The sequence below is a fragment of the Trichechus manatus genome, unplaced genomic scaffold (genome assembly GCF_000243295.1).
Source record: "Trichechus manatus latirostris isolate Lorelei unplaced genomic scaffold, TriManLat1.0 scaffold00030, whole genome shotgun sequence".
NCBI classification, from domain to species: domain Eukaryota; kingdom Metazoa; phylum Chordata; class Mammalia; order Sirenia; family Trichechidae; genus Trichechus; species Trichechus manatus.
Genome location: NW_004443966.1, coordinates 1550093 through 1567618, shown reverse-complemented (window position 1 = coordinate 1567618; position 17526 = coordinate 1550093). Strand labels below are relative to the sequence as shown.

Sequence of the window (17526 nt, the reverse complement as noted above, 5' to 3'; positions counted from 1 at the left end):
TTTTCTCATGTCTGACTTAACCAGGTTTATAAATTCAGTTATTTTAATGAAAGCATAAATATTTCGTGGACTTCTACGAACAATACTGTGTTACCTAAACAAATTTGAGAGAACTGGTATTTTTCAAGTTTCTAATCTTACAGATGAGGAAACTGAATTCCAGGAAACTGAGTAATTTTTGCAGCCAAACAGTGAGTTAATCCAAGATTAAAATCCAAACTCCTAACTCTCAAACCAACTCCTTCCCTACACTTATTTAGCATTAAAAAGTACCTAGTAAGTGCCAGATACTCTTCTAAGCATTTTAAAAATATAAACACATTTAATCTCCATTTTACAGATGAGGAAATTGGATTCAAACCCAGATAGTCTCCTTCTAGAGCCTGCCCTTCCACATGACAGGGAGCAGGGCACAGGGGTTAGGAGTCGTGAGACTGTAATAGTGATTATTTTATATTATTACTGATATTATGATGATGATTATTATACCCACTCTTCTAAGCACTTTATGTGAATTAATTTATTTTCTCCTCCCAGTAGCCTCATTGAGGTAGATGCTGTTGTTATCATCATACGCATTTTACAGGTGATTGTAACCAAGGTACCAAAAACCCAAACCACACCCATTGCCATCGAGTCAATTCCGACTCATAGGGACCCTATAGCACAGGGTAGAACTGCCCTATGGGTTTCCAAGGAGGGCCTCATGGATTCAAACTGCCAACCTTTTGGTTAGCAGCCAAGTCTTAGTCACTATGCCACCCGGTTTCCAACCAGGGTGCAGAGAGAGCAGATAACAAGTTCCATACTAGTGGCTGAGCCAGATTAGAATCCAGGCAGTCTGGCTCTCAAGTCTCAGCCCTTAAGCACTGCACTAGACTGGTTCTTAGCTTCTTAGTAGCCCTGAGTCATTGGGAAAGTTGCCTTATCTCTGTTTGACTTAGCATCCTCCTCTGTAGAGGACAAGAACAATGCTTAGCTCACAGAACTTTTTTGAGGTTCCTGTGACTATTTACGGGTATAAAAAACACTGATCCAGGGCAGCCCTCCTCCCGCTTTACTGCTTTACATGTCATTAAGCGTTTCGTTTGGTGAAGCTCAAGCATCAGCCATATTTCGTGCACACCTGACTTGATTTGCTCATTCGTCAGTTTTCAGCTCGTGTCTGTCTCCCGGCTTCGAAGGAGCTGGACAAGTGGTGGTGTCATCTTTCTCATAGGCACACAGGTGCCATCTAGTGATGGGGAAGAGAAGTGCAAGTCTTTTCAAGTAAAACACTGAAGAGGCTTTTTTTGTTGTTGCCCTGATCCTTTGGAATATGTTGCAGTGAAAAATGGTTATATTATACCTAAGTTTTTTAGCAGATACCTTAAGACGCTGCGTAAAGATACAGTTAAAGCACTGTTATTGTTAAGTCATGTGCTGTTTCAGTGGAGTTAGGCAGGTTCTTGATCAGTACATCTTCTAAAGATTTTGGCATTACAGAGAATCTCATTTGACTGGTCTCCTTTTTTCTCTTTCTGCGTTGTAGTCACCAATGGAAATACACACCTGATTGTAAACACGGGATATAATTAACAGATTGAATTACTTTGTTGTGTTCATTTGCTTGGTGTTTATAATGCCAGTCCTCAAACTCTTCCTCATTTCTCTTTCATGAAACGATTTGCTGTTCTTCCACCAGGGAAGAAATCTGTTGTTTCCACAGAATTCATCATCATCAGAGCTGTTTCTTTGTGAGCAGATGAGAGGTTATTAGATTAATACGAAGACGTGGGTGAACGTGGGTTTGCCGCTGGGAGGATTACATACCATGTGATGTGCTTGCCAAAACAGCAAACATTCTTAGTGGTCAAAAACACAAAACAGCTCATTAAGTCATATCTGCAAGTCAGATGCACAGCTTTATGTCTTTGCCAAACCAACACTGCAGGAGGTGGTAATGAGGGCAGAGTAGTTAGAGCTCAGCTTCTGTGTTTGCTATTTTTAATCTGCTGATATTCTGGACTCTGGACTTTGCTTGTGTGAATGGACATCTTTCATATCCATTTGATCGTCCCAGATTTGTTAAGTGTACCGTATTTTTAATACTACCTTTTCTGTGTTCCCAGAAGACTTTACTTACATCATAACAACAGTAATATTATGTGTTTATTAATTATAGGAACTGAACAAAGTACTTAACAGGCATTATTTCTTTTAATACTCTTAAAACCTCTATTATATCTCCATTTTCCAAATGAATATAAATGAGGCTTAGAAAGTAAGACCTTGCCCAAGGCTATCTAATTAGTGAATAGTGCATATAGAATGTTCATTTTCCAGTCAGTCTCCTCTGGTTGATTGAACTTAAAAGGTGGAATTATGTCTTTCTAATCTGTGAGTCTCTCATACAGTGTCTGACTTTTAGTACGTACTTGATGATTATTTAATACCTGTAAGCTCGCTCTTGGCCAGCCAGACTTCTGTATCTGACTCCTGGTTTGGCGGTTAATCACTCAGGTGGGAGAGCTGGTGATGAGGAAGGTCGGCAAGTCCTGGAGCCAGTGGAAAACTTTTCTGGCCAAAAGTTGAATCCCCAGTAAAGGAAAGACCAGCTTGTTCAGCTAGGGGACCACCATTTTAACTTGTTAGGAATCAAAATGTTTAGGGTCAAACTTGTGTTAAACTAATTAGAACTTTCTTTCCTGGCCCTTCAGACTTATATATTGCTACATCTTCAAGCAAGTTTAACCCTAAACCTAAACATTATGCATTTGAGCCATCACCTCTGGGACCATTAAGAATTAGCCCTATTGAGGGATGATTTTTATGGCCCTTGTATTGAGTTTTAAAGGAACTGGGACCAACTCTCTTCCTTTCCCCTCCTTCCCCCTCTGGGTTTTGAGAAGGCCTGCAGTATTCTTTGTGGTATTCTTTCTGACTCTGCTGTTTTCCCCTAAAACCACAGTGCCTGAGTCTGCTGAGTCTCGGGTAACCAGGTACCATGTACGTGGCAAGCTTAGCTCAAGAAGGGTCATTTCAGACAGCACTGACTCTGAGTCTCTGCTGTCTGTCCCTTGTGCACCTGAGAGCTTTTGCAGGCCTGTAAAGTCTTACACGTGTGCCATTTAGGGTTAGGTGCGTCCTTTGCACAGTTACTTGTATTTAATGTATTGATCTGAGACTCTGTATCCTTAATTCTGTTAACTGTGTAGCTGCTCTCTGTTTTCTTAGCCAGTAACTCGTATTGCCCAATAATGCTTATCCTAACATTATTTGAGGGCTCAAGTTCCTGGTTCCTCTCTTAAATTTACAAACAGAACATTAAATCAGTTTTTTAACAAATTGGTGAACAAGAATGAGTCAGGTTGTTCCAGGATCTCTGGCTTCACTCACAAACCAAAATAATATAGTGACTAGATTGTTAAGTTGGATTCAGCTAAAGGGGACAAGAGGGCAAATCCATGTGGCTTGTTGCTCAGCTTTGCCCCTCACCTGGCACTTTCTATTTTGAAAAATGAGATTCTTTATAGGACATGAAAAGTGGATCACATGTGAGAAATGTGAATAGGTTTTCTCTCTCTTTTAACTTATTTTCTCCATATAGTATGTCCTGTAATTTTTTTTCTACTAAAATAATTTCCAAAATTATCCTGGTTCTTGTTTTACCTTTTTGTATGGATGGAAAGGAATCTTGTACACCTGATGTGCCTGATTTTCATGATTGATGGTTGGCTTCTTCCTCACCACAAGTGAACTAGCGTGGGAAGGAGCCTAGTACTGGAGAGGCTTGCCCCCTGCCCCTTGGATGATTTCCAGATGGGGATCAGGAGAGCCGCTCCTTCTTGTCTGGCTTGTTTGAGTTTGTCTTGAGTGGATAGTGGCCACGGGCTGGGGGAATGAAAGCAGCCCTGGTGGCGCAGTGGTTAAAGCAATCGACTGATAACCGAAAGGTTGATGGTTCAAAACCACCAGTAGCTCCGTGGGAGAAAGATGTAGCAGTCTGCTTCCATAGAGATTTACAGCCTTGGAAACCCTGTGGGGTCGCTATGAGTCGGAATGGACTCGATGGCAGTGGGTTGGGTTTGGTTGGTTGGGCGTAGGAAGGGCGTAGGGACTTTGTTCTTTCTCCTGTCTGGTCAACAGAAAAGTTTAATTCTGGGTTTAAAATGTTGCATAAGCAGTTCATTGTTAAAGGGGAAAATGGGAGAATTTGCAGAATTCATTTTAGGGTTAAAAGAAAACCATTCCAGAGAAGTGTTGGCTGGTCATTGGCACGGGGTGGGGGGGGTAAGATTGATCTCTCCACCTGTGTGGATAACCCTCATCCAAATCGACTTTCCATGAGAGAGCTGTGTCCGTGTGTGGCTCCCTCAAGAGAAGGGGAGGTACTTTGAAGGCAAATTCTGTCTTATCCTTCCCTTTCTGTATCTGCTGTGTTCCTGGAACAGTACATTACAGTCAGAGGTCTTTCCTTGAGATACTCTCCTAATTGAGAAGAGAAAGAATAAAGACGTATTTTTGAAGATTGTGCTACAGATTTTTAAAGAACTAGACCACAAAGAGTCCATTCCATTTGTACCCATTTAGAAGGAGTGTTCATGATGTTGAACTCAGGGTTTGGTTAGCTCATGAGTTCAGCAATGTGTTAGGAGGAAGGAAAGAAGAAATCAGATGGAAATTTAGTTACCACAAATCTGAGTCGAAACCTTTTGGACTTTAGAGCTTCGGTGCTGAATGCTGGAAATCATTTTGAGAGATGAAATCCAATTGTGTTTCTATGTTATTCTGATAATTATTTTATGCTTGAGAATACATCTGTTTCTAAATTCATTAGAAGGAGACATAATGATTTGCTGCAGCAAAGGCATTTGCCCCTGTACTTTGTCACAGAAATAGTCCCAAGTTCTTGCATCCAGTCTCAGCTTTAGGTAACATTGGACACGCTGCTTTGTGCCACAGTTTATAAAATGGAATGTGATGACATATCTTACAGGGCTTTGTGAGACTCCAGATGATATATATGAAAAACATTTCCTAAAGAATATTTAAATGTTACCAGTCTTCCTACTTGTCTATCTGGAAAGCACAGAAATTTTCTAAGTTGTTCAAATTTTTCCTCTTTTGGTTTTAATTTTTCAAAACAAATGGAAATAAAAATTTTAGATTTTAGGACTTTTTAAATGCCTTTTAATATGAAACATTAGAATACTTTTTTCAGTTTCCAAAATATTTTTACAGAATCTTAAGTTACTTTGATCAGTTTAATAAACTTCACATTTTATTTTTAGATTTTTTTGATGTTTGAATTCACTCTAGGATTACTTTAATTCTTTCATTCTAAATTCTTTTTCACATTTGATGTATCTATTATGGTTGCTGATTTTCCCTTCTGAAATACTGAATATTTTTTTGTGTTTGTTTTAGTATTTAGAGAAGTATAATATAGAGGTAGGAGCCCTGATGGCTCAAAGCTTAAAAGCTTCACTGCTAACCAAAAGGTCGGCAGTTTGAATCCACCAGCCGCTCTGTGGGAGAAAAGACCTGGAGATCTGCTCCCATAAAGATTTCAGCCTAGGAAACCCTATGGGGCACTTCTCCTCAGCCCTTTGGGGTTGCTATGAGTTGGAATCAACTCGACGGTACAAAACAACAAATACAGAGACGTATTATTTCTGAATAGTATTTATTTTTTCCCTGAGCAAGTACTCTGTAGTTAAATATCATCATATAAAACAGTTAACTTTAAATGCACCTGTATGATTATTTTAATGTTCCTAAATATCTTTTGAAGCATATGAGTTAAAATTTACAATCATTTATTTCTTCAGCGCCCTGAAAAAAGTTTTTTGTTTTAATTGCATGCATGGGATTTTAGTTAGCATGTTGTGATAGTTGGGAGCCCTGATGGCACAGTGGTTAAGAGCTTGGCTGCTAACCAAAAGGTCGGCAGTATGAACCCACCAGCCGCTCCTTGGAAACCTGTGGGACAGTTCCACTCAGAATGGACTCTTCAGCAGTGCTTTTGGTGTTTGGTTTAGTCTTGGGACAGCTAACTAACATAATGACTACCAGCAGAGGGGGCGCCAGCTCACTGCTCTTGTGAATTTAGCTCTCAACTTGAAAATGTAAGTTTGTGGGAGGAACCCACTTAGAAATAAACTTAAAGCTTACGTAGCACATGCTTATGAAATTATTTAAGGAGCCCTGGTTGTGCAGTGGTTAAGCGCTCGAGTGCTAACTGAAAGTTGGTGGTTTGAACCCACCAGCTGTTCCAAGGGAGAAAAGACCTGGCAGTCTGCTCCCTTAAAGATTACCACCTAGGAAGCTCTATAGGGCAGTTCTACTCTGTCATAAGGATCGCTGTGGTCAGAATTGACTCAATGGCACACAGCAACAACGTAAAATCTTTTTAAAGCTCCCAAAGGGTGACAGTTGTGATTCTTAACTTTGAGGGGAAAGTAATCTCACTTTGATCCCCGTGTTTTTTAACTGCCCTCAAATATAACTGCCTAAACCCAAAAACCTTTTACATAATGTTAAACTCTTATAAATGACCCCCCAAACAACCTGAAGTTTCTAAACTCAAGAAGCTATCTCTAGTCAGTTGAGAAGGAGAGGGTGAGTCTTGGTGGTGGTGGTCTTGTTTGAAATGGGGCCATTGCTGTGTGGGATCGAGTCGAGGCTGACTCGTAGCTGCCCTGTAGGACAGAGTGGAGCTGCTTCATTGGTTTTTCGAGGCTGTAATCTTTATGGGAGCAGATCACCAGGCCTTTCCCCTGCAGAGCCACTGGCTGGGTTCAAACTGCCCACCTTTCGGTTAGCAGCCGAGTGCTTAACCGCCCATAAAATATTAAATAATTGGTAGGTAGTCACAATAGAAGGAGCCCTGGTGGCGCAGTGGTTAAGTGCTCAGCTGCTAACCTAAAGGTCAGTGGTTCGAGCCCATCAGTCACGGGAGAAGGATGTGGCGGTCTCCTTCTGTAAAAGATCACAGCCGTGGAAACCCTATGGAGCAGCTCCACTCCGTCCTGTAGGGTCGCTGAGAGTCGGAATCGACTCTAAGGCACCGAGCAGCCACAGTCACGGTAGCTTGTCATACTCAGGCGATTTACTGACTCGCTGTGCAGTACAGGGGGAGAAGGAAGATCTTCATTTGCTTAGAACTTTCATGCATGCGGAAGGTTTTTAAACTGAAATCTACAACCGCTCTAGAACCTTTAGTCATGTTTAGAGGGTTGGTCCGAATTAATACCTGCTGGTTTCTTTGTAGACCCCAGAAGAAAGTATCACGTGAGGCTGCTGGCTTACAGCAACGTAGAAGATGGCTACCAGGCTGATCAAACAGTCAGCACGCCAGGATGTGTGTGTAAGTAAGAGCTGTGGTAGCTCATTTCACTACGGCTCACACCCCTTCTCCTCTGATGTGTGTAAGAGCTGTGGTAGCTCATTTCACTACAGCTCACACCCCTTCTCCTCTGATGTGTGTAAGAGCTGTGGTAGCTCATTTCACTACGGCTCACACCCCTTCTCCTCTGATGTGTGTGAGCTGTGGTAGCTCATTTCGCTGCAGCTCACACCCCTTCTCCTCTGATGTGTGTAAGAGCTGTGGTAGCTCATTTCACTATGGCTCACACCCCTTCTCCTCTGATAAGTGTAAGGAAGAGCTGTGGTAGCTCATTTCATTATGGCTCATGCTCCTTTCCCTCCTTGTTCTTTAAGTCTCATTACTACTTGGAAGCCTTCGTGGTTTTGCTACTTTTAATCCTCCAAGCATAGTACCTTGAACAAGTAGGTGCTCAGGAAATATTTGCGTGAGATGTGTTGAATTAGAAGAATGTGTTTTCGCTTTGCATGCAAAAGCTTGCTGGAAATTTATCCGGGAAAAATAACCCCTGAATACCCACACACTGAGTTTTCTTTTACCTGCTTTAACCTGGAGGCTAGCTGTCTTCCTTCAGTGGCTGTTCATTTTACTGCTGCTGAAGGGGCGTCGTTCCCGTCCACTGCTGGCTTTCTGCACGTCTTAACTAGTGACTTCCGTGTGCTGCTGTTGCCCAGTCTGTTAAGTGCTGGTAATATTTGATTTCTTCTCGAACTCCAGGGACAGTTGTTGAGGCTTGAATGATTTACCTCTAGACCACTAGGAACCTCTGGTGGATGAAAGATTTCAGCTTCACTTGCAGGGTGGGGTATAATGATTTTGCCATTTTCCCACTTTCTACATCAAATGACGTGTGTTAAATTGTCTTTCTCAAAAGCTGTTCGTGATCGCATGGTCCCTCCACCGCCGCCGCCCCACCACCTCTACGCCAAGGCTAACACCTCCTCCTCCATCTTCCTACACTGGAGGAGGCCTGCCTTCACCACCGCACAGATGATTAACTACACCATCCGCTGTAACCCCGTCGGCCTGCAGAACGCGTCTCTGGTCCTGTACCTTCAGACGTACGTAGCTTCTTGGTGATTTAATTCAAGGTCGTTTGCTTTGCTTTCCTCCCCATTCTTACGCACTTCTTACAGTCTTGGGCTTCAGCTGTAAGCATTTCTCAGGATTTACCTTACTTATAAAATAGCTGGGGTTTTTGCATCCATACGATATTCAGTCCCGAAAATGGCATTTTTTGACACTTAGCTTCTGTAAATGATTTTTTATTTGCCCAGCCTCATGCAACAAGATAAGGCAAAAAGCTCTTATTATTTTCAAGTGGATAAACTTAGCGTGTTTAAAGAAAGAAATGAATAAAAGGCCATTTTCATGCTGGAATCAAAAAGTAGGGCTAGTTGTCATTCTGTTTTCTTTGTTATAAAGATGCCCTTCACGGTGATGGAAACTGTGATTTGACTTCCTGTGTTTCGGAGTAAACCCTTTTGCACTGGGGCGTTTCTGTGTTGTTTTTAACATGAGGTTTCTTTAGCGATGTTTGCGTTCTGACTTTGGCGGAATGTGTGAGGACACTTCAGCAGCAGCAGCTCCAGCCTCACAAGATGCAAACGGGAATATGCCCCTGACTGATAGCTGGGCTGGTTTTGACCTCCTTCTCTACCTTCCTTTTTCTTCTTTTTTCTCCCCAGTTCTCATTGTAACATTCCTATTCTTGATTTTACTGAAAAGAGCTTGCTGAAAGAAAGTTCTCTCTACATGTGTAGAAAGTTAGTTCACTGTTTGGTAATTTCATAGCATGTTTTTCTTCCTTTTTTGATCTTTCAGTTTGATGCAAAACAAAAACAATACAGAAATTTAAATGTTGAACAGCAAGCATCTTCTGTATGTTATATGTGTATCTATATTGTTGATTTTCTAGTTTCTTCTTAGAAAGGCAACTTTTAGGCTTATTTCTAGAGGATGATAAAAAATGTAGTGTTTTAATAATCAAATTAGATTGCTTTTGTAGTGTAAAAATTTTTTTTAAAAAGAAAATGAGGAGTTAATGAATAGTAATAGTATGCCCTATCTGTTGGTTGAAAATACTGGTAATCTTTTGGAAACAGTGAGCTGCCAGCATTAACAGCTCTCTAATCTAGATTGCTCTTTAATGTACTTTAATACACCCATTACTCTTTGATACAGGTCGGAAACTCACATGTTGGTTCAAGGTCTAGAACCCAACACAAAGTATGAGCTTGCTGTTCGACTGCATGTGGACCAGCTCGCCAGCCCCTGGAGTCCCGTCGTGTACCATTCGACGCTTCCAGAAGGTAATCAAGTGGCTCCCCTTAGGCACTTTGTCGCAAAAAGAGAAAAAAAAAAAAGCCCTTAAATGTTTAAAAAAAAATATGTGTCATTTTGATGAGGCTACTACCCCGGTTGCCACCTACCAGTTGATGTGTATGTATTTATCTTATTCATCGAATTTTAATTTTTGAAATTTCTTCTCCTATATTATCTTTTTAAAGGTTTGTTCTCTCTGTTTATATTACTTAGGGAAATGGGCTTAAATTTTTCACGTCCCTTTTACCAGTAGAGAAGCCTCCTTTTTTTAAAAAAAAAATCAGATGTGTTGTTCAAGGCTGCACCCACATGATTTGAAATGGAAATAAGTAACTAACGTGTCCGTAAATGATCTGAGGACCCTGCACTGGAAGCCGTTTCTATAAAGGCGGCAGCTTGATGCAAGGCCCAGTGCAGCGAGCTGGTGGATGCGCATCTGATTGAGTTACCAGTTCTGCAGCTCTAGCTAAGATACGTCACATCTCTAGACCTGCATTCCCTCATCTCAGGAATGAGGAGGTAGGACTAGGTGGTATATAAAGATCATTACAGCTCTTCTCTAACTCTGCTGAGAGAGCAAGGGACGTTTGTTTCAGTGGGCAAAGGGCTTCTTTGTATGGTTTTGCCAATAATCCATGACATGCGGTGTGAAAAGGCACCTCCTCATACTTTGGGCTCATATTAAACCTGTAAACGTTAAAATTCCAAGACTACATTCACTATCACAGATATAAATTACTGAAGTCTGCCCTAAGAACTCTCTGATTCAGAACTTTCTAGGGAGTAACTAAATGTTTGGTCTTGGAGGCATTTCCTTCAGTGACCTTCTCGATCAGGTTAAGTCAGCGTTCTCATGAGAAACACAATTTAGACTTACTAATGGGGTAAGACTTAATGTGTGATGGGTAGGTGCTACTATTGGAACTGTAAACCTTTCTAGTAAGCAATTTGGCTAACAGTATCAAGAGCCCTAAAAATGCTTATAATCTCTGACCTAGTACTTTATGTTTTTTAATATTCTAAAAAACCCCGTTGCTGTCGAGTCAATTCCAACTCCTAGCGGCCCTATGGGACATAATAGAACTGCCCCGTAGAGTTTCCAAGGAGCAGCTGGTGGATTCAAACTGCCAACCTTTTCGTTAGCAGTATAGCACTTAACCACTATGCTACCAGGATTTCCTTAATATTCTAAGCATTATTAATGCTTAAAATGAAATTCGCTTTCAGAAAAAGAAGGAAAAAAATAGCACTTTGCTATTTATCACTTAATGATCTGCAGAAACTGTGATTTTGAGACCCTTGATAGTGGTTGCGAGTTTTTCAAACTCTTTTCTAAACCTGTCAGTTTATTAGCCAGGTAATTTGAGTGTTTATGAACTATTTCATTCTAGTAATACAATATTTTGTTCGTGTGTACACAGCACCAGCAGGCCCTCCAGTTGGAGTAAAAGTGACGTTGATAGAAGATGACACTGCGCTGGTTTCTTGGAAACCCCCCGACGGCCCAGAGACGGTTGTGACGCGCTACACGATCTTGTACGCATCCAGGAAGGCCTGGATTGCGGGAGAGTGGCAGGTCCTACACCGAGAAGGTAGGTATGGCCCTCAGTTACCAGGCAGGATGAAGAGTCAGGTCATTCATGACAAGGAAGCAAAGGGAAAGAGGGATCTGGAGTTTGTTTTGAATTTATGTTTTTATTTATGAATTAACAAATTACTAAAGATTCTGGTTTTATTCAAAGAGCGTTAAGAAGCCATTGATATATTTTAAGCATGTGAATGATTTGTGCTTCAGAAAGAGTACCCTGACAGTTGTGTACAGATGAGGTTGGGGGAGGAGCGGGGCAAGAGCTGTGCAGAAGGACTAGGTGGGAATAATCCTAGTGGTCCAGGAAGGGACGATGCACCTGGACTGGGATGGTGAGGATCATGATGGAGAGGGAGGACGGCTGAAAGATAGCAAGGCTTGATAGTTAGGGCAGGAGAAAGACCAAGGGAAGGGAAATCGTTGTGGTAGTTACTAGGTTTCTGATGGTGGCGTGCCCTGTGCTAGGGTAGGGAGCAATAGAAGAAGATCTCATTTAAGGGAGAAGACATCTACACCGATACTAAAATGGTGCACGTGCAAATAAATTGACCATATGAATATTAGGACCCACTTAGGTGAAGGGGAAACTGATTAGGATTTAAAAACACTGAATTTAATTTTTTCAACACCGTTTTTTTCTTTTTTTTTAGCTGAGAAAAGTTAAATTCTAAAACTCAACATTCTTACTGAATGCATTTTTTATTATATCCTTTTTTAAAAATCATCTTTCGAAATTTGAATCTTTCATATATATATATACATGCACGCGCACATACACACGCATGCACGCGCGCACTCACGCAAGTTCCATATGCCTGGTGGTGCAGTAGTTAAAGTGCTTGGCTGCTAACCGAAAGGTCAGCAGTTCGAATGCACCAGCTGCTCTGCGGGAGAAAGATCTGGCAGTCTGCTCCTGTAAACACTATAGGGCGGCAGCTGGTATCCTATAAATAGTAAAACTTCATTATTTTGGCATTTTCTTAATTCAGATATACATGCTGGAAAAATAGCTTGCCAAGCATTTAAAAGTTTAAGGATTTCACGAAGGACATTTGTTGGCCATCTACGTATTCTAGATGGTACACAGTACGAGGCACTTCTACATACATTTTTACCTTTCAAGAGGAGTAGTTACCCAAGTAAGGGAATCAACTTGGATGTAATTGTAACACTCTTTACGCAGTTATCAAGTAAACAAATGATAACTTGAGCTGGAGTTTTGATAGCTGTATATTCATGTTGTCTTAAGCAGAAGTCCCACTAAGTAATGATTTCCTGGTCACTGAGGAAACCTGTAGTACTTGGCAGGAGTACCATTTTATATTTGTTTCAGTGATCTATTGCTGCATAACAAACCACTCTGAAACTTAAAACAACTGTTTTGTTTTCTCACAATTCTGTGAGTCTGCAGTCTGGACTGGGGTCAGCTGGGCAGTTCCTCTGTTGATCTCTGCTGAGGTCACTCATGAGACTGCAGCCGTCTCAGGGTTTCAACAGGGTCTGATGGTCTAAAGCCAGCGAGGGAGAGAGGAAGCCCCACGGCACAAAGCGTCACAAGCCTTTCCTTGCCCCCTGGGCAAAGCGAGGCACATGGCCAAGCCCAGAGTCAGCGTGAGAGAGGACTGCAGTAGGATGAGTGGACGGACAGATGGGGGAGCGATTCACTGGGGCGTTAGTGTTACGATCTACCACCGTGTTCTTAAGATGTGTGTTTCAGTTCCAGTTATTCCATTCCAAAGTGATTTATCGAGCACAGTTTTTGACCAAAAGACTAACATGAGGCATTGTTATACGTATTAATAAAGAATTTGGATCTCGTGAGCAGATACTTCTTCTAGTCGCTCGTTTACACCTACCTAAACAGAGACAGCATTTTGTCTTGGCTCCTTTTAACGCGTTCCTTTGTCAGTTTCAGGCGTTGTTCAGAAAACAACGTTTTTCCTCACTGATGGCACAGAGGTGAAATGAGTTGGAATTGCGGGTTTTTACACCCGTATAAGCCTTTCTAACTATGTGATGGTGCAGGAGGTGGCCTGTTTTTGGCGTTCTGCCGCTTAGTGTGATTTTAGGAAACATGCTCAGTGAAAACCTTTTGTCTTTTGATAGATACGAAGAACCTTTTTCGTGGCTAATGCCAGTAATCCATAGAGAACCAAATAAACAATTTAAGTAAAAAGCAATTGAGTTTACTGTCTTAGAGAGAAAAATATGAAGAGTTTGACTCACCACAAACAAAAACACGAGGAATACGACATGGCACTTACAGAAAAAATAAAACGTAACGTAGTCTTTAATGTCTCATTACAGCCACGCTTAGAAAGCCAAAGGTGCAGGGAAAGAAGAGGGAGAAGGTTAATATCCCTTTCCCATATGTCTGTTAATCTTCTTCTGTGTGTATGTATGTTTATACATATTTATCTATATATTTACTTCACATATTTAATATGTAGTAGAATAGGATTTTTTTCATGAGTCAAAACATTTAAAAAATGTTCCTGATGAGCATATGACGGGATATTTGTAGTAAAATGGTTGAGCTGAAATGTGACATGAAGTTATGCTTGTGTATGATTTGAAGTGGATCAGAAATTACAGCCTTTACCTTCCTAAACCCAAAACCAACCCCACTGCCGTTCAGTCGATTCTTACTCATAGCGACCCTATCGGACAGAGTAGAACTGCCCAGCAGGGTTTCCAAGGAGCAGCTGGTGAATTCAAACTGCCGGCCTTTTGGTGAGCAGTCATAGCTCTTAACCACCATGCCCCCTGGTTTTTGGTTACCTTCCTAGTATGCAGTAAATCAGCGCAAACTACTCAATGATTTTAAAATCTAAAAGCACTGGAAGAAGCAGTGCTGCCCTACAGTAATTCCTAAGCTCTGTTCCTCATAACATGGGTTTCCCAGTTGACAAAAATGTCCCTCCTTAAAAAAAAAAAAAAAAATCCGTGATTAAATGTGTTTGAGAAACACCATATGCCATTCCCCCGTTATACGTTCACGATGGAAATTAAAGTCCTTCAGTAAAGAGTCTATTTAACTCAGCATTTGCCAGGTGAATTGGACAACCAATAGTGGGGATGAATTCATTTATTAAACAAATTAGTACTGGGTGCTTACTGTGCACCAGCCTCTGTTCTCGGCACTGGGGATACCATAGTGAACAAAACACAGTCCCCACCTCGTGACCGCTTACATCGCAGGTAAATAACAAACACATACAGGAATTTTCCGGTAGTGCCGTAATGTCTATAAACAAAGCTGTAACAGGGAAGAGAGGCAGAGTCAGAGAGGTAGTAAGGTTAATTCTCTTGGAAGAAATAACACCTGAGCAGAGCCATGGCTGTCGGGAGGAAGTGCAGAGGCCTTGAGGCGAAAGTATGCTTGTTGCATTAGACAGCAAAAAGAAAGTCTGCAAGGCTGAAGGAGGGAAACAAGTGGGCAGTGAGAAATGCTGTTAGGGAAATTCCCAGGGGCCAGATCCTGTAGGTCAGACCGTAGATTTTATTCTAAGACAGAGGGAAAACATTGGCTGGATTACTCTGCCTTTCATCTGAAAAGTGATTATAAGGAGGTTATTACCTTGTACAAAGAGTGGAAGCTGGGAGACTAAGCGCGGTTATCCATGTAAGAGTTGATGGCGTTTGGACAGAGGTGGTAACAGTAAAGGTAATGAGAAGCTCTTGGAACACAATTTGAAAGAAGAGTCATCCAGACTTGCTGGTAGATTGATCTGGGGTATAAGAAAAAAAAGAGATGATTCCAAGAGAGGAGAAATGGAATTGGCATTTACTGACATCAGGGACACTTGAGGAGAAGCGAAATTGGTGGTGGAAATCGAGAGTTTGGTTTCAAACATGTTCAATAGAGAGATTGAGTCGGCAGTGGAAGGCTAGGTCTGGGTTTCCTGGGACAGGTGCAGACTAGAGATAAAACTTAGAAATAATCAGTGTGTTGATGATATTTAAGGCCGTAGAACTGAAAGAAATCTCAGAGTTTAGACAGGAGAGAGACAAGGTCTGAGACTTCATCCTGGGTCACTTCTTCAATCCTGAAACCTTAGTCTTTGTTTTTATATTTTAAATGAACATGCCTTTGGTCACAAATAGCTCACATTTTAATGTAAATTCAATTTACTGAGAATTATCTTGTACAAAGTATTACAGTAGCCACCTTAAGCTGCTCAAATATGGGGGGAAAACAGTAACAAATTTTCTGCCCTCTAGAAGGGAAAGAAGATGGAGTCAGAGGTGAGGAAGAAGACTTAGGTTGATTGAGTGTATCCACTTGTGTCAGACACTCGCTAGTGAGAATTTAGTCCTTATAATAAGTATACGAGGTGAATTTAGTCCTTATAATAAGTATACGAGGTGAGCATTATTGCCCCCATGAGAAAGTAAAGCTCAGTAACGTGCCCCAGGCCACACATTACTTAGCTGATACCATGCCAGGATTTGATCAGCATTGATCTGACCCTGAGCCTGTTTCACTGTCTCGCTTTTGAGAGTCCTTGTCTAGCTGAAGATGCAGACACACGGAAAAGGCAGTCGTCGGAGATAATCCCACCATTGAGAGTGAGCCAGTCCGATCATTGGAATAGTCAGATCACTGCAGTGTTTGGGAACTGTTTTGAGTGTGTTCGTAGGGGACCAGAATGTTAGAAAAGGTTTCCTTTTTTCTGAATGTAAACTTTTTTTTTCTTTTGGTGGGGGAGATACACAGACACACACACACACAGACACACATACACACACAGACACACAGACACACACACACACACAGACACACACACACAGACACACATACACACACAGACACACACACAGACACACACACACACACACGCTGCTGATCCGCTTACAAAGTTGAAATTAAATGAATAATATTTGGTTTCAGTTCGTGATTAGTTTTTCTCCCCCAGGCACTTTTTGAATTAAACGCATTCTACAATAAAAGGGAAACTCAGTTTATTTATATCTCTGTAGAGCAGCTGAAATGTTCCCCCAGTAGCTTATTGTAACATGTCACAATACATCTTTGGTTTTTTGTTTGTCTGCCGAAAACTTGGTAACAGTGGAAAGGCTCTTCCTGATTCTAAATAGGGCATGGTTTGTTTGTTTAACAGCTGTGGACTCAAGTAGCTCCCACTCTCTTCAGGCCAGGTTGAAAACAGAGAACATGAAAACAAGCTGTGTTCAGCTCCCCACACGGCAGCTCATTGCACCGTTGCAGGGTGCTGCTGGCACCACGTGACCTGAAGAGGTGGCTCTGTTTCATGACCTTGACTCCAAGATCACCCCACACCTCACTTACATAATGAATATATGCCAGCACTACACAAGGGTAGCCAGCTCTGGCCTGGAGGTGACTGCCACAAGCTATTGCAGCTTCTCTGAAGCTGTTGTAAGGCCACGGGAAGTCACCTAGGAAGGCTAGCTTTCCCTGTGAATACCACCCCCAAATGCATAGCAGGAACACCTGTCCAGGGAACTTCTGTTACACCTGCTTTCTTAACATTAGGCTGAATTTTTAGGGTGGAGTCCCTCTGGTAAGAAAAACACTTCTGCAGTGGCAGGTCAAGAACAGCAAGGCCTCCCGAGGACTAGCAGTGACCCAGATCAGGATCCTTCTTGGCAGTCAGATACCTTTGTTGTTGTTGTTACCTGCTGCTGAGTCAGCTCCTGACTCATGGAGACCCCATTGTAATCCATAGGACTTTCATTGGCTGATTTGTCAGAAGAAGATTGTCAGGCCTTTCTTCCTAGTCTGTCTTAGTCTGGAAGTTGTGCTGAAACCAGTTCAGCATCATAGCAACACACAAACCTCCACTGACAGATGGGTGGTGGCTGCATATGAGGTGCACTGGCCAGGAACCAAACCCAGGTGTCCGGCATGGAAGGGAGAATTCTACCACTGTGAACCATCACTGCCTTATCCAGATACCTTTAGATACCGAATATCATACAGAAATTCAAATGATGGTCACTTCCAGAGAGAAGTGGATGCTAGGCTGATTGCTGCTGGTAACTTTGATAGTTAATCTGAGATCTACGTCTGCAGTACTCTGAGGTTCCTACATAACTTTAGCATTTTCTTTCCTGTTTACATTGATGAAATCTTAGATAATGATTAGAAGGGAAAATATATATGTTTGTGCTTTCAAAAATAATTGTGTTGCTTCTAATTTAAAAAGTAAGAACATTCTGGACAGAGCTGGAGAAGGATGTAGAACATAATTCTAACTCA

At 41.6% G+C, this 17526-nt stretch overlaps 1 protein-coding gene across 1 annotated transcript in view; it reads left to right on the top strand.

Moving 5' to 3' along the window:
• PRTG (protogenin) overlaps positions 1 to 17526 on the top strand; it is a 134090-nt gene that overhangs the window by 108633 nt on the left and 7931 nt on the right. Inside the window, exons 11-14 of the mRNA XM_012555090.2 lie at positions 7256 to 7351; positions 8244 to 8430; positions 9554 to 9681; positions 11116 to 11286. Coding sequence (XP_012410544.1) covers positions 7256 to 7351; positions 8244 to 8430; positions 9554 to 9681; positions 11116 to 11286 — 582 coding nt within the window. The remainder of the gene's footprint in view (positions 1 to 7255; positions 7352 to 8243; positions 8431 to 9553; positions 9682 to 11115; positions 11287 to 17526) is intronic.